Source organism: Penicillium maclennaniae, assembly GCF_028827695.1.
Source record: "Penicillium maclennaniae strain IBT 15551 chromosome Unknown utg000001l:1.0-3280838.0:1.0-3283122.0, whole genome shotgun sequence".
Taxonomy (NCBI): domain Eukaryota; kingdom Fungi; phylum Ascomycota; class Eurotiomycetes; order Eurotiales; family Aspergillaceae; genus Penicillium; species Penicillium maclennaniae.
Window position 1 is genome coordinate 319,336 of NW_026623213.1, and position 17,636 is coordinate 336,971.

General features: G+C 51.1%; 2 protein-coding genes across 2 annotated transcripts; one reads left to right on the forward strand and one right to left on the reverse strand.

Moving 5' to 3' along the window:
• Nucleotides 1–337: 337 nt before the first annotated feature.
• Nucleotides 338–7,189, reverse strand: N7477_000113 (putative sensor histidine kinase/response regulator; the record flags this gene model as incomplete). The annotated part of the gene is made up of 3 exons (XM_056961776.1): nt 338–2,127; nt 2,177–5,610; nt 5,688–7,189. 3 exons carry the CDS (start codon nt 7,187–7,189, stop codon nt 338–340), a joined length of 6,726 nt encoding a protein of 2,241 aa, XP_056826779.1.
• Nucleotides 7,190–9,460: 2,271 nt separating this feature from the next.
• On the forward strand, nt 9,461–15,226 carry pkhB (putative sensor histidine kinase/response regulator; the record flags this gene model as incomplete). The annotated part of the gene is made up of 4 exons (XM_056961777.1): nt 9,461–12,918; nt 12,957–14,715; nt 14,769–14,882; nt 14,936–15,226. The coding sequence occupies 4 exons, from the start codon at nt 9,461–9,463 to the stop codon at nt 15,224–15,226; spliced, it is 5,622 nt and encodes a 1,873-aa protein (XP_056826780.1).
• Between the last annotated feature and the right edge of the window lie 2,410 nt (nt 15,227–17,636).

Below are 17,636 nucleotides of genomic sequence, written 5' to 3' on the forward strand. Positions count from 1 at the left end.
AACAACAAATATCAAATGTAGCCAACGACGCCTCAATCTAATCTCGCACCATTCAACTGTGCAGGGTATCATTTGTAACCGGGTCGAAAAAGAAATCATTTGTCATCTGGCGTCTTCGGCAAGGGAAGTTGAGTATCACGCTGTAGATCACGCTGAGTGTCATCGGAGCCTGAAGAAGAAAAGCTAGTCGGTGTACCAGCCTCATGGCTAAGACTTGCTCTAGAGCTCTTCTCGCGAATAGCCAGACGAGTGCGCGGATGCGGAGGCATCGGCGCAAGGTATTTATCCAGTAACTCGCTCAAGATGGGCGAGCGGACTGGCTTGGGGAGGTAGTTGTTCATGCCGGCCTCGAGGCATTTCTCCTGTCGCCTTCAATGGCACTGGCTGTCATGGCGATGACGAGAACTTCGTTCACATTTGGATCCGGGTCGCGTCGGAGTTCGCGCGTGGCGTTGTAGCCGTCCAGTGTGGGCATCATGACATCCATGAGGACGATGTGGAAGGGGTTGCCTTCTTTGGATTTGGCGCGGAGGGCTTCGACGGCTTGTTTACCGTCACTGTAGGCTTCGCATTGCAAGCCCAGACCGGTCACGAATTTAACAGCGATCTTCTGGTTGATGGGGTTGTCTTCGGCGATACAAACGCGGATCTGGTTACGAGGAATTTGAGTGAGATCGCGGGTTTTTGCCCGGTTTCCGTCTCTATTCTGTTGTGCATGCTTCAAGTCTTGGGACCAGGGCGTCTTGACGGCAGTTTTCTTGGGTGCTTTGTTGAAGACCAAATGGAAAGTGACCGTGGTACCAACACCAGATTCGGACTCTAGCCAGATGGCTCCTCCGAGAACATCCTCGATAATGGCCTTGCAAATGCTCAGTCCCAGTCCACTGCCACCATATGATCGCTCAGTGGAGGGGTCAGCCTGCGAGAAAGGTCGGAAAAGGCGGACCTTCTGCTCGTCGGGTATGCCAATTCCAGTGTCGGCAACGGAGCATTCTAAGCGTACACGACCCTTACCCTCACGAGCAACCTTCGCTTTGACGGTGATAGAGCCTTTGGGTGTGAACTTGTAACTGTTACTGAGTAAGTTCATGAAGATCTGATGAAGACGAACAGGATCGCCGAGAACGACAAGTTCCGGTGGCACGCGCTCCAAGTCCTCAATGGTTTCTAAGCCTCGCTCACGGTGAGTATAGCGAAGAGCACGAACCACCTCTGAGATCGTTTCTTTCAGGTTCAGTGGAACAGTGGAGATTTTCATCTTGCCAGCCTCCAGTTTAGAGAAGTCGAGAATGTCATTGATGAGCGTGAGCAGTGTGTCGGCACAGACACGAATGGACTCAACGTATTCATCTTGCTCCTTATTAAGCCTGGTACCCTTGAGCAATTCGGAAAGCCCAATCACGCCGTTCATCGGAGTGCGCAGATCGTGGGAGATGTTGGCAAGGAAGATAGACTTGGCTCGAGCAGCGTCTTCCTTCAGCTTGACATTATGTTTGGCCTCCGCTTCTGCCACCTTTGCTTTTTGTTCCGACTCTCGTGCTTGTGCAAGCGCACGTCTCTGGGATTCAATCATCGATGCATTCTTCGCACTGACCTTGCGAATCTCACGGAATAGCAAAGCGTTTGAGAGTGAAATTCCGATTTGATTGCAGAGCAGGTGTAGAACGACTACATTGCGCTGCGTGAACCAGTTTGGTTTGCCTTCCAAGTGGATTACTCCAAGGAGGTGATCGCCTTGAACAATCGGGAGAGCGATGACAGACCGGCCCAGCGGGTAATTAGCATGGTAGGCTTCCGCCACGTTGGAGAATCGCTCGTCCTCAAGCACGTTGTGAACAAGAACCTCCTCCTTCGTGCGCATCACATAGTGCGAGATATGTTGAGCCATGAGACTCTCCATTTCTGAGAAAGGAAGGCCCTCCTCGTAGTACTTCTGGCTCTTCTCGGCATTCACAGCTGCGGCAATCGCAAATCCATGGTCCTCAAAGTCTGTAGCAATGACAGCAAAGTCAGAACCATTGCATGACTCCAAGATAATCTCAAGCATCTTAGTGAAGAGCTTGTCAATCTGAAGCTCGGATGACATCACCTGGCTCGACTCGAGTATACTGGATAGATCGATAATGTCTTGTTTTGTTAGCTGCGTAAGAACCAGAAAGGGCAAATATCTCCTTACCGAGTCCAACACTCGAAATGTCCATTGAGCTTTCACCAGCCGTGACACCATTCTGTTCAATCCACTGTTTTCGCCTCTCTTCGTCCTCGATCTGCGAAGGCAGTACAATTTCCTCTTGCACGGCGTCACGGGTGATCTCAGCGAGCGAGTCAATGGTTTGGCAGCCAGCATCCATGGTCCTGGCCGACGTGGCGGTCTTGAGCAACCATTCATGCTTCTCCGCAAGTACCGTTGCCTTTCCGCTGGCACTGACGGAGCTCCAAGCGGCAATGGCATCTTGTATCATTGCACGAGCAGCCCGCTTAGCCCCGCGCCTGATCAAGAACTCACCTTGTAACTCAAGGGCAAGTGCTTCCTCGAGAGGCCAGCCGTGGATCTGGCAGTGATCTATGGCAGCCTCGAACGCTTGTATTGCAGAGCTGTGGTCGTTTCGAACCTCGGATATGAGGGCATCAAGTAATAAAGCCCACATCCCATAATTTGCATCTGAGCAGCTCCGGGCGAAGTCAATCTCGGCCTTATACTTGAGTATAGTATCCATTTTCCCATCAAGGTATCCCTGGGCGGGATTGTCATTGTGGAGCGTCAATAATGCAATAGACAGGTAGAAATAGATGATGTAGGTCACACGCACAGACCACAATTTGTGAGCCGTCTCAAGCAATCTAGTGCCCACTTGGATCGCTCGGGTGTGGTGGCCGTAAAGGAAAAGTGGGATCATGGAGAGACCATAGTAGATGTCGCGAGGTCTATCGGCATTGCTAGCGTTGGCATCCAAGTAAGCCATGTATGTACTCGTGTGGTGTTCTTCATCTGAGAGAATATCATCGGCGCTTTGGTACTCAGTCCTGCCTTGGAGGGCCCGTGCTACCTGTCGGACAGCAATTATACTAGCACCGCCGCGGGTGTCCTGGGCCCAATTATGTATGTCTTCAGGAGTTTCCATGCAGAAGAACTCCAGTTGAGCCATGTCCTGGCCAAGGTAGAGTCTTGTCATGGCCATTGATGAGATGCTGATCAGTGTGATGTATGGATCACCTATTGTAAAGGACGCCTCTAAGGAAGCTTCAAGTGCTGGTAAAGTCGAGGCCAAGGGAATGCGCAAGTGGCTAACATAGAGACTGTGGACGATGGACCCCCTGCTCTGAGTCCATAATTCTGGGCAGTGCTCAAGGAGGGAAAGAGAGAAGTCACTGAGCTTTGCCCCCAAGACAACATCTTTAAAGCGGCTAAGGGAGATCATAGCGAGATGCGAGCAGCCGATTGAGACCTGGGTGAAGCCGCCTCGGAAGATGTGAATGTTCATCATCTCAATTGCCATTCGGTAGAATGTCAAGGCATCATCCCAGAAAGTGACGGCCATCGCCTCGGCCATAACGGCGCCAATAGTTATAAGATTAGGATCCTTGCTAGGAGGCTTTCGGGCGATAGCGTCCCAATCTGCAGCTTCGAGATATGTCTTGAGCTTCAGGTAGGAGACGTCACATTCTTCGAAGGTAGTTGGCGACCGAAGATGGACGCCAAGCTCATCAAGACAGGTAAGCAGTGCCTCCATTGAACGATGGTGGTCTCCTAGTTGGGCATAAATCTTGGCTTTGATGACCCAAGCTCTCGACTTGCTCACCGCGTCCTTGCCATGGACGAAGACGGCTTCTATCAATGTAAGAGCTTCCTCATTCTGGCCTTGGGACCATGACATTTCAGCCGCGGCGATGAAGAGACGCATGGTCTCGTCATAAAAAACGTCGGCTTGGCGATCATCCCACGGATTGTCTTGCAGCAGTGCAATGCAATGCCGGAAGTACCATAGAGCAGTGGGTCTTGCACCAGACTGGGCGGCCGTCTGGCCAGCTTCCCAAAGGATGCGTCGGTAGTCAACACGCCGACGAACTGAAGACTTGATTGTGCGCGAGGCGAGTGCTACATGGTGTGCCATGGAGTAGCGGCTGCGGTGGTCATGATAGTATCTCATCAAAGCTTGTGAAACAACGAAATGCATCTTCTCCACATTACGACCTTCGCTCAATTGAAGTGCCGCCTGCGCAAGTCGATCATTGCCAAATTTGAATTCATCGTCCGTTTTTCCTGTGTTCAGAAGGTTTGATTGGACCAAGTATTGTAGGCCAACGACGATGTCACCTTCAGATTGCCTGATCAGCGTATCATTGTGGGGGGATGTGAGATCAAGGTCGTCGTCATCGTGCGACGAGAAGAGAAATTCACTTGTCAGAAGCCTTTGGACCAAAGAGAAGGAGAACGGGCTGCCAAGAAGAGCACCCCATACCAGGATTGACCGGGCCGCGGCTGGAATCTCTTGAAGACGCTTGGTTAAGAAGCCTAGCCCCAAACCTTCGCCATAAACAGGCGCCACAAATTCGGTGAAGATCCGGTCAAGATCAAATTCCCACTTCGAGTCTTTCCAGGAATACCAGATGCAGTTCTTGCGGTAACATGTTTCCAGCATCACTCTCACATAGAAAGGATTGCCCCTGCTCTTTTCTTGAATGACAGCCATCAGTGGAGTCAGCGTCGGATTAGGGTCCTGATGCATCGTCGCCGCCACAAACTCCATGATATCGTCCTCCCCAAGTGGCTCAAGCTCAATCCGCGTGGCGTTGGAGCCATCCATATCGAATAAGGCCCGAATATCATCCGAGGGTATCTCATCCTTGCGACTGCTCAATATGAGGACGCAGGGCAATTTCGCTCGGATGATGTTCAGAATCAATTCCATGGTCTCATCATCTGCATACTCGAGATCATCCAGGCATATTGTGATCAACCGGAAATGACAAAGAGTTTTGAGAATCTCGACAAAAACATCCATCAGGCGCATGTTATTGGACGCAGCATTTGCTAAGAAGAAATCGGCTGAGCTTTGACCCTGGTCCAACCACGGAATGTTGACACGCTTCGAAGACTCGCCACTTTTGACCACATCCGCTTTGACCAACTGAGGAGTGGGCATTTTCGGTGAAGGCTTGTATTTCGCGCCGGGGGACATCAGTTGCTCGGGGAGTTCCAAGACGCGATGAAGGGTCGGCCACATCGGTCGTAGAGCATTCCGAATGCTGTTGTGATAATCGGTCATTACATCTCCCTCAGAGAAGATTTGGCGCAGAAGACTGGCTACGACTTTGGCGAAAGGCTCGAAAGGTACTCGCTTAGCTTTGTCCAGGCGAGTGATGGCAACGTAGCCACTTTTGCGAATGTTTGGTTGCACTCGGTTGACAAGATCTGTTTTCCCTATTCCAGCCGGGCCAGTGATTGTGATCAACTCGCATCGTCCATTACGCCGGAACTTTGCCCCAGCTTTTGTTTTACCCACAGAGTTAAATGAATCTGTCTGGCTGAAGACATTGCTTGACTGGTGACTGCCTCCAGAGGGATGACTCTGGTTATCCGTCTGATGTGAAGCCCGAGAATGAGAAGGACTTTTTAGTTTGCTCGTAATTGGGACGACAGATGACTGGCTCGTTGTATCTTGTCCCGAAGAATCGTGAGTACTGACAGATGCGAGATGATAATTCGTTGCGGTCGAGTTTGTGCGTGGGGAAGATGTAAAGATCCGGAATCACTGGAAACAGAAGCGAGGTCGAAGCTATCCACACGGCCGTCTGAAGCCGAAGAGCCGGAAGCAAGAGCATGAGCTGCTCCGGGGCTCTGTATTGACGCCTTTGCTGCTGCAGATGTCTGACGCTTCTTGACCCTTTCGACTACGGTCATGATTTGGTCGTACTCTTTTTGTCGACCAAACATTTGGGAGGGGAGAGTAAAGAATGATGATACATCGCGCTTCGCGATTTGAAACTTGTTCAAGGCTTCGCTGTCTCCATCACCTAACAACTGTGCGATCTGCGACAAATCTCGCTTCACGGACGAAATAGTGTGATAGCGATCATGGACAACTTTCTGTGTCATTTTCTGGACGACGGCGGAGAGTGCATCAGGGACATCCATTCTTTTCGAAGAAACTGGTGGTAATCTTTTGCTCAGGACGTTCTGCACCACCTCAACAGGATCACTACCTTCAAAAGGCAGTTTCCCTACTAGCATAGACCAAAAGAAAAGTCCTAACGCATAAATGTCTGTGCGGCTGTCTGGTTCAGTCGGCATCCTGCCGGTCTGTTCTGGGGCAATGAACTGCAGTTTATATTTGGCCCCCAGCTCCCTTGAAACCGAAGACCAGCCTTCGCTGAGAACATTGTCGAATGCCCGTGCACCATTGCCGATATTTGCCAATTTCACGGCACCATTGTCTGCGCAGAAGTGAAACGCATCGCCACGTATCTCCCCATGTACCGTTTTCAAGCCATAGTGAAGGATTTCCAAGCAATCGCATGCGCCAATTGCGAAGTCGAAAAAGACGGGAAGGGGGATTTGGTCGTTTGGTGTCTGATTTTTGTCACCCTTACTTCCCGCGACAAATGATGCAGGGCCAAATGTGACCAAATCTCGTAGATGATCATGACCTGGTGACTCGAAGATCGCTACCAACAGCGTACCGTCGTCTCCAGGTTCCGGGGGCAGTCTTATCAAGTCTATTGGCCGTATTGTGTTATTACAATCCGGATCCGATGATTGCACGATTGACCTCAGCATATGAAACTCGCGCTCGAGCCGGATGACATTTGTGGAGACACGCCCGACGACGGGAATCCATATCTGTTCTTGCTCACCCGCTCTCGATAAGGAAAATTCACTGCTTGTTTCGCTCACACTAGCTCTGCGATTCAAGAGACGCGGTCTGAGTTCCGTTCGAGGCGATTTACGGCTGAGGCTCGAGGGGCCAGAGGTAGGGCCGGACGAGGTGGGGCCGGAGGAGGTTGCGATAGGCGTGGAAAGCTCGTTCTCAACGGCATGGTGGAATCCGTAGATATGCCAGTGGTTGTATGTAGAATGAAAGGGTTTGGTCGATAGATCCCAGGTATAGCCAGGCAGATGTCCGAGACGTTCGAAGAGTCGGGCGGGTGGGAGAGGGAGATCCTCACCAAGAAATTGGCTCAACTCCATCTCAAGGTCCAGGATATTCGATAGCGGTTTGAGCCATGAACTGATTGCTCCAACCGTCTTTTTGGGGGTCTGGTCTTGGTGTCAAGAAAAGCGGGAGTGCGGCGCAATGGACATGGGGAATGCAAACGGCGACGACAAGGCGATAAGAAGTCAACCCTGATTTCCAAGGTGCATTTGGGCCTGAGGTGAGCGACAGAGATAGTCACAAGCCTTGACCCCAAAAATCACAAGGAAATTCAAATCCGTGAACGTTGGCGCGGGACGTTGGTGTGCACTGCGCGGGACAGACAGATCCGGAAAATCCTTTTTACGAGATCTAGAGTGTCTTCGGTATCGATTGCTAGGCTATGACACGTCTGATCCCAAGGTTCCAACGCTCAACAAATTGAAGTTCAATCAGCAAGTTACGGAGCCAGGTCTTGGTCAAAGCTTGATCGGAATCCCGTGGCGTTCTCGGAGAAATATAGAGAGCGGTTTGAACATGGGCTAGAGGATCTTATTCCCCTCTACCGCGGCCCACTAGAGAACCCCAGATGACTTAATTCTTCCGAAATTTGTCAAGATTGAAGACCGCCAATGGATGAACAGCCCAAGCTTGGAATCTGCCATAATTTCTTACAAGGGTGACCGGGCGACCTCCTGTCCCTCTCCGATTTTGCCAGACCGAATCTACCGGATACACCAGGCACATGGCGATCGTGCCTGAACCCGAACATGGTGCCTAATAAATATATTGAACGTGAAGCTGAGACATGCTTAGAGCCTCTGGTGGACGAAGGGTGGATATGATCCACAGAGCCTATTGAGGCCCAAAGGAACCGTGGCATGACGGGTGTCAGCCACGCCATGACGTACAGGGCCATTGAAGGATCGACTGCCAGTTCGGCACTGGAATGGCGCGTCTATGCACCGACGGCACATATGCATCCAATCACCAGGGCTATGCCGGATGACGACAGAGCAGGTGGACTGCTCTGATCGCCTCGGCCAGCCTCTCGACTCGTCTCAAATACGGCTTACCCCGTACTCCAAAGAGGGCAAGCGCAGTTCCCAAGCTGGATGGTTATTTCGGTCTAACTCGAACAGGTCCCAAGCAAGGGCGATCCTTTCGTTCCTCTCGTTCCCCGGGAAACCGTTCGTGTTTCTAGAACGAGCGCTAAGCGCCACCAAGATCCCAAAGCCGCAAAGTCGCAATGCCGCTTGCATCATGGGGCGGTGCTTTCGGCCTAGATCGCTCAAGGGATGTGCCACGAACACACGAACCCACGAACCTCGAGTCTAGACTTTCAACAGTCCCTAGAGAGACGAGATTCTTCGCGACCTTTTATAAACCTCCCTCCTTATCCCCCAGCGCTAGGACGAAGCAAGTAGTGGATACGTGCCCAAGCGAAACGAGCACTAGTGTCACGGGCCGGTGTCATGAAAAAGATCAGAGGAAAGATTAAAATAATAATCAACCGTGTGAGCTCAGAAAGCGAGCGGGTAACCCAAGAACGAAACCAACTCGGAGGGTCCACGTCGGTGATAAAAAAAGAGGGACAGTCATCTGGGCGGGAGAGTAGAGTGTAAAGGCCCGGCGTTCCGGGTGAATCACAAGTGAATAGTAGACAATGAGAAAATGAGGGTTCTGCCGGGGAGAAGAGTTGGTATTGAACCCATAAATGAGAAGATATAACTATATAAACGAATTGGGAATATCCCAAGCGGGGTTTCTTCAAGTCTAGAGAACCCCCTGTAGATATAGAGTAAGCCTCACCTGAAGCTGAACCAGGCAGGTCAAGGTTTTCCTTACGGCCAGGGCATGCTACGTCATAGCCCACTCCCCGGAGACGGTCCATCCAGAATCCACTTTTTCTTTCTCTTCATCCACTCCCAGGCCGATCCAAGCAATGGGCTGGCGGGTACTGACGCCAATTTCCAAACTTACACTGATTTCACTGATTGCACCGATTCCCTCGATCCCCGAACACCCACTCACACCCTCGCACAACTTGGACATCCTCCCCCCTCCCCTTCTTCTCCCTCTCGGTGATCCGGAGGCTCAGGCACCAGATACCGCCTGAAACCTTGATTTCTTCTTCATTGTGATTCTAAACAAACTCCAATTTCGGTTTCTTACTGGACGCTTTCACGCTTGCGTCCGCCTGGTCCCCTTTCCTTGAATCCCACCGTGAACCGACCGTTGCGGCCGAGACATGATCGCCTCACTTGTCTCTTGCGCTGCCCTGTCTCCTCGGCGTGCTGATTTCTCCATCGGTAGAGGAGCAAGATATGGGAGACCTGCGTAGTCGGAGGAGCCCTCCTTTCCCTTCGCCAACCGAGACCATCTCACCCATCGACGGGCCTCAAATTCATCACTCGCAAGACCCACGATCGCCGCCAAGTTCCAGATTTCCGCATGATAAGCATGCAGAAGGTCTATCGGTCGAAGGCATGGCGGGTGGGGTGGATACGGCAAACAAATCATCAGCTCGAAGGCCTCATTTTTCCCGTGGAGATTCTACCGAACAAAGTGCCGGCCTCACCCCAGTCACAGAGGACAGACGGCCAGACAATGAGCATGAGGAGGACCAAGGACGGAGCTCACAGACCTTACAGGAGTTGCGAAGACAGATGGAGGAGCTATTAGTGTATCAGCAGATGCAACAAACTCAGACCCAGCGTTCTTCGACAACGCTGCCACCGGACCCCTCGACTGAAGCCCCTCGAAAAAGGCGTCTATCGATTACGTCGGCAGATCTTCCCCCCACCATCATACCACCATCATCTGGTTCTGTGGGCTCTGCGGGAACTATCAAAGGTATCGATGTTCAATCCGCCGTTCGATCGGTGGACCAAACGCCCTCATATCCTTTTCCAAGAGTCCACAATCAATCTCCAGCCGAGAATGAATCAACAGCGCGCCAAAACCAATTTCGATTGAAGCTTCCATCGGAAAAGCTCAAATCCCCGTCGCCCACAGCTCACTTCACGCAAGAAGACCCTTCCACGAAGACTTCGGCTCCAGGACCTGTCTTCCTCCCGCCTGACCACAAGGACCTTATCGAAGACCCGGCCTTTGTTACTCCGAATCTTTATGACTTGACCCTGCATTTAAATTCGAATCCTGGACTCGAGGCTTGGTGGTCTAACTTGGTCGAAATTTTAGAAACCCATTACGGAGCGGAACGTATCTCACTTGCAGTTCCCGGAGATTCAACTGATTTGGAGAATGTGCCATGGGGCCAGAAGGCCTTTTTCAACAAGAATGGCAGCACCTCGTCGGAAAATATTCAAATCGCTCTACGAGACGAGCAAAGGACAGACACCCAAGGTGCCCGCAATAGCTGCGACCAGACGCAGGAGAACAAAGGTGGGAAATCGCAATCGCAATCTCAAACCAAGACTTCAAAGCCTATTCATGCAGTGACTCGTCCTTCCTTGACGTCTCGTCATTCCTTTGGTGGATTCGCTCAAGGCAAGAACAATTTGCCTCCAATGCATCTGGACGGTCAGCAGCATGTGTCGAAGATAATTACTGGCAAACCCGAGAAAAAGCACGCTCGAATTTCGGAAATGGTCGAAGCTATGCAATCATCGAGCAGTCGCAGGCAATCCATGATCCAAACGAAACCCAATGAGCGTCCGACCCTCTCAGTCCATGGATTGCGACAAGGTGTTTTCCCGGTAGCAAGAGCACTGGAGATGGAATCAGATCCCCTCATCAAACGTACCGGCGTAGTTAAGCTGTTTGGACGGGCCAGTCCGGTTGTTCTCACACGGGAATATTCGCCGGAGTCAACGCATCATTCAATCATGTCAAGCGAGTCACCTCTGAGCCCTCTGGAGATGGTGCAGGTCACTCCGATCGCTGACGGCCCCCACGAGACTGACCCTATTGCGGCTGCAGCCTCCGTGAGGCAGGCTGCCACGAACCTCAACCCACCCATCTTCGGACACTATGACGAATACGAGCAAGTTCCTCAGTCCCCCTGGTCTCAATCTCCTGCACCTTCGCCAGCCCCTCGGACACATGCAGATCAAAACCCATTTTTCACCAGTCACACTGTCGATGAAGGTGCATTCTCGAAGAACCCGCCCGCGCACGACTACTCCAGCCCCCACCCCTTAGAGGCCATCGGCATCGATCAGTCCAAGACTTTGATCCATATGCCTCTTTTACACGGCGGCTCCAACCGAAATCCATCACCAATTCTGAGATTCCCGGTTGCCGTGGTTTCATTCATGACCCCTATCGTTCCCTATCCACCCAATCTCCGACAATCTCTCGCCCACCTAATGCCGCACTTGACGGCCTCTTTTTGCTTGGCCCAACACTATAGCCAACTGGAGCGTCAGGTGGTCTCGAAGGTGGAGACTCCACGGTATGGGAACATTTTAGGACTTGGCGGCACATTTTCCGATGCGAGCAGCGAGCTGGAACTCGTAGCGGGTCTAAGTGGCCATGTCAGTTATTCTGTTGGCGATGAGAATTCCATGTCAGCACGAGCCAGCATTGCCAGCCCCAGTGATCAGTCTTCCATGAAATTCAGCCCCGCAATTTCTAGCATTGGGACACCAGGGTTTGAATTTGGTCAAATGGGCCTCGGCTCAGCAACGCAGTCCCCAGGTTTCGTTTCGCGCACTGAAGCTGGAGACAGCTATTTCAATGTACCGCAGCCGAAGGGCACTCGCGATAATATTTATCCCCAGCGCCCTCGCCTCGCGAAACCCAAGTCTAACCTTGTGTCGTCGACGCCTGAATCCCCTGGAAAGTTGCACGGGAAGGCTTCTGCTGTTGAAGAAAGTCATCTACAAGATGCATCTGCTGTCCCTTCTCCATTGCAAGAAATGAAGCCGCCTTCAGTCGTTTCCCCGACTCAGCAGTCGTCACGCCACGCGTCTACGAATTCCTTCTATGCCCAGCTTCAGCGGGATTTGCCACGGCCGTTCTCGGATACGATAACGCAACTGATGCTGAATTCCATTCCCCTCCATCTCTTCTTGGCCAAGCCACAAAGCGGCGAGGTCATTTGGACCAACGCCAAATTCGATAACTACCGAAGAAGCAAACCACAGGAGCAAAAGCTGCGAGATCCTTGGCAGAATATCCACAGCAGCGAGCGAGATCACGTCTCCGTTGAATGGGCAAATGCTTTGCGCACGGGCTCGCAGTTCACCGAACGAGTTCGTGTGAAGCGCTTCAATGACGAAAGTGCCTATCGATGGTTCATCTTCCGCGCAAACCCACTTTTGTCTTCGACCGGCGAGGTTCTATACTGGATTGGATCCTTCCTTGACATCCATGAGCAGCATATTGCTGAACTTAAAGCGATCCAAGAAAGGGAAAAGTTTGCCACAGATGCTAAATATCGGGCCTTCTCAAACTCGATCCCACAAGTTGTTTTCGAGGCCACAGAGAACCGTGGCTTGATATTCGTCAATGAGCAGTGGAATTTGTACACAGGCCAAAGCCTTGACGAGGCACTTAACCTAGGGTTCGCAAGACACGTTCATCCAGACGACCTAGACAAGTGTGGTGGCCTCTCAATGCAAGCGAAGCAAGAATCGGATGGGTCTGGCAATGCTGAATCGTCGCAGCAATCATCCAATATCCATGGTGTTGAGTCTGCCCTTCATGAACTTGTGGCCCGTGGTGTCGCATCGTCCCAGAAAGACGAAAATGGGCGTGTTTTCTACTCCACTGAAATCCGCCTCAGTTCTAGGGGGGCGAATATCGATGGCACTTGGTCCGCTTGGTGCGTGTTGAGACGAGTAGCTTCGGCAGTGAAGAATCGTCTTGGTACGGTACCTGTACTGATATCAACGACCGGAAGAATCTCGAACGGGAGTTGAACAAGGCTATGAGTCAACTCAACAACCAAATGGAATCCAAGACAAAGTTCTTCAGCAACATGTCACATGAGATCAGAACCCCTCTAAACGGCATTCTTGGTACTTTGCCATTCATCCTCGACACTCAGCTCGACAGCGATCAAAGACGGATGTTGGATACGATTCAAAATAGCTCCACTGGCCTCCGTGAACTTGTGGATAACATTCTGGATGTGTCAAGGGTTGAGGCTGGCAAGATGTCGATGGTCAACTCATGGTTCCATGTTCGGTCTATGATTGAGGAGGTGATTGATACAATTTACTCCAAAGCAATCGACAAGAATCTCGAAGTCAACTATCTCATCGATCCAGATGTGCCGGTATTGGTTATTGGCGACCGCTTCCGAATTCGACAGGTCCTCTTGAACCTTGTCGGCAATGCGGTGAAATTCACTTCCCAGGGCGAAGTTCATATCGGTTGTAACCTTTATCATCAGAATACCACAAAAGTCAAAGAAACTGAAGTTTTCCTGAACTTCGACGTTGTCGATACCGGAAAGGGCTTCAGCTCTGTTGATGCCAAACGCCTGATGCAAAGATTCAGCCAATTGGGTGAAAATGGGTCGCAGCAAAACGCTGGTAGTGGTCTGGGCCTGTTTTTGTCCAAACAACTCGTGGAAATGCACGGTGGCAAACTCACACCGAGTAGCAAAGAAGGACAGGGAGCGAAATTTTCATTCAATGTGAAGGTTGATGCTCCTGCACCTCCGTCGCCGTCTGAAAGACCAGGGTTACTTCGTCAGCCTTCAAGTGCGTCAAGAAGGCCGGGAATGTCCAGATTGAACTCCTTCGAGCCGAGCACAATGGTACCAGCAAGAGTTTCCGATCCCAAGCTGCAAGATCATTCAAACCTGTCGCCTGACATCGAGTCACCATCTGTGTCACCCGAGTTACCGGCCAAGTCGGCTTCAAAGAGTCTCTCGCCTTCCTCCAATGTATCTTCTGCTCTCCCAACTCCGGATATCGGCACTGTGAATCTGGCATCGAGCTTGGACCAAGCATCCGGTCCCAGTACATCGAGCCTTTCAACCCGTCCGGTTCCGCCAACATCCCAGAGCGCTGTGTCTCCGACCAAGGGATCCGGTCGACACGCTATTGTCACTCCTGAAGGTCCCCTCTCAATCGTCATTGTTTGTCCTCTTGAGAACACACGTAACGCGGCAAAGCAACACATCGAGCAGGTCATACCGCACGATATTCCATTCACCATCACGACTCTTCCCGATGTTGATGAGTGGAAAGACATGTTGCAATCAGGATTCAACGCCAAGTGCACTCATCTGGTTCTCAACCTGCCTACGGCAGATGATATCACAGAAGTCATTCAGCAGGTGTCGGAGCTGGACAGAGAGAATGCTCCCGCGCTTGTCATCATATCGGACCCTTACCAGAAACGTCAAATCGCCTCACGAGTGTCTGAGTTCGCCGCCACAGGGAAGCAAGTGTTCATCGTGAACAAGCCTGTCAAGCCTTCGGCGTTCTCGACTATCTTCGACCCTGAGAAGAAGCGCGAATTGAGCATGGACCGCAGAGATGATGAAACGCGGGACGACAATAACAATTTCAAGGTAGTCTCCAAGATGGTCAAAGAAGTCCTTGGCAACAAGGGCTATCGCATTTTGCTGGTGGAGGATGATGAGACCAATCGCAATGTAAGGCAGCATTCTTAATTCTTTTGCCGGTCAGGCATACTGATTAATCATAGGTCATGCTGAAGTACCTGCACAAAATCAAGCTCTCGTCGGAGACCGCAGCCGATGGACAAGAGTGCATTGACATGGTGTTTTCGAAGGAACCTGGTTACTATTCTCTCATCATTGTATGTCGCACCTCTCCTTGATGCTCAGACAAGCCAGCTAACACGATCCACAGTGTGATATTCAAATGCCCGTGAAGAACGGCTACGACACTTGTCGCGAAATTCGGAGCTGGGAACAAAAGAATCATTACCCCCAGATTCCTATCATGGCTCTTTCAGCAAATGCGATGAAGGATCAAATCCAAGACGCTGCCCAGGCAGGCTTTAACGACTACGTCACCAAGCCAATCAAGCACAATGACCTAGGCAGAGCGATGATGGAACTCCTTGATCCCAGTCGACCTCTATTGTTCCTCCGAGACCGTCTTGCCCTTGACAAGCAAGATCCAAACATTGGCCATTAGTGCCCTGCATCATTTCCACGCCCGTTATGACAGCCTTCTCCACCTTCGGTCCACTAGCCGAAGGGTCTGCCTTTTCCGCAATACCCTCTGTATTCGTTCTCGCATTATCCTCTTTGTCTGGAGAACACTGCCGGGCACGTTCGATTATTTTAGTTTCTTGTTCCTTACGGGTTCACAGTGCTCTTTTACGGGACAACGAAAGAGGTGGGACCTGGAGTTCTCGAGATATTGGCATTGATCGACACGAGCAACCTTCTGGATCCGTATCGCAACTCCATCATCTCTGGAACGTCTTTGAACATCCTACCGTCTGCATTTGCATCGGGCGTTGAGCAAGCGTCGCTCTCAGCATTTTCGGGTGGAAGAGCCGCCTATTTCCTGTACTATTTCACTTGTTCCACTATCGAGTGGGTTTGCTTCTAGCTTTAGACCCCGAGCGCATGGCGTCAATGCCTGGATAAGGTTGTTTTCTATTTTTTTCCCCCCTTTTAATTTCTTTTCCCGCACCTTTCAGCCTTGTGTTGTGCCTTTTGCTTGTGATACCAGGTTACGATCACCTAACGACACGACCACCTATCTTCTGGATCTGTAACTTTTAATAATTTCACTGATTCCATTCTTCTCTCCATGCTTGAAATTGTGTTTCAAGAGTTAAGAAATACGCGGTTCCGTATATATTAATTTACCATAATTTAAACCTCTTGAAGATTTTGAAACCATGCTCCAATCCGGCCAATGTTCTCAACGCCGAGATCTTACGAGATCTGAAAGCGGGCAAGACTGGGCATAGCAGGCTACACGCTGAACTTAATAGAAACCCATTTATAATCTAGCAATGAAACATGCGAAGGTTATCAAAGGGGCAAACCTCAGAACAAAAAGGAAGGCGTGAATCATGAATCTGTGAATCATGGGCTTGAGCCTTCCGCCAAAAGCCAATCGGAGCAAGGAAGATGCTTTCCCGACCGGCTCAGTGAACTTACATCGGGCGAAGTGTGAGAAGAAAAAGAAACAGCGAATGTAAAGGAAGTATATCCTAGACAGGAAGCGCAAGAAAAGAAGCGTATACAGTAAGAATTAGTCTGATCTTAGCATTCAGCATAGAAATTTGATGAACAACGCCCCCACTCTCCAGGCCAGCAGTGTAGGCTCGTCCCCATCTTGAGAAAAAGGAAGAGGAAAAAGAACGAAGCCCAATTAGGAAAGGCAAGTGTGAGTTGGCCACGACGTCCATCCAGTCATGGCGCTGCATGTGGCGGTGAAGGAAGCGTAGAGGGAAAAAAAAATCCCCGCAACCCCACTTACCTCTGGCGAATAAGTATCTCAACGATCGACTTTTCCTCGATTAGGACCGAGCCATTGCTGGAATGGGTGTTGACGTGAGTAGGAAGTCCTAAAATTTAGCATGTCGTAATCCACAAAGTATCTCTGTACCCTGTTGCAGGAGAGGGATGTCTCGAAGCCCACGGACCATATAGCCTCGTGTGTGACGCATGATGGATGGATTGTTGACAAGCTGCATATAAGTCTTGGAGATAAAGCAACGAATAGTCAATTGGAGCGGAGGGGGAAGGGGAAAGGGAAAAAGCGCAACCTAGTCTCGAGCACTGGGCTTCCGGAGCAGCGAGGCTCAGGGAGGGGCAGATCGTCGGGAAGTGAATGGACGGAAAATGAGAGGTTCGGGCTATGACGAGGGAGAGGGAGAGGAGAGTGTCATTACATGGCTTTGCGCGTCATAAACGTGGTGCCCGATGGGCTTGGGAGAACAGGAAGATAGATTGGGCGGAAGACGTAATATCCCTGCGACGAGGCCGGAGAATGTTTGAGGAGCTGGAGGAGGGTGGTGGCACGGTGTAATTCGGCGGATCCGTCCTAACGGGGCATTTTGGTCCTGGTCAGGCTTGAAGGCATGCAGAAGAGCGACGGTTCAGGCGCAGTGAGGCAGTTTGGCTGTTGGCAACGCAGTAATTCCAGGGTATCGGGTGCTCCCAAGGCATCCATGCCTTCCAAGTGGGTGCCCTGCGGTAACTCCGGTTCGGAGTCAGCCAGGGTATCTGGGACCAATGATGACTGGGGTGTTGCAGGAACCCTCTATGTCTTTGGTAGTTCTTGTCTCCGAGGGGCAAATCAAGCAAGTCATTGAGAGTGCATGGGTGGGGTGGCTCTAGCTAGGCGTCTAGAGCGCTTGTGCTGCATTGCTTCTTGTCTTTCTGGCCATAGGCGGGTGTGAGGCATCGTGTTCGTGAGCGATAGCCGCATCCAAGCGGAAGAAACGGGGTTCATATTTCTTCGTCTGAGACTTGACTTTGATCTCACACCGGTCACACAATGGGTCGATACCGCAGCCGGGATGATTCCAGCTTGCTGGGCACCTTGAATGTGAAGACATGGTGGCCGCATCGTTTGGTCC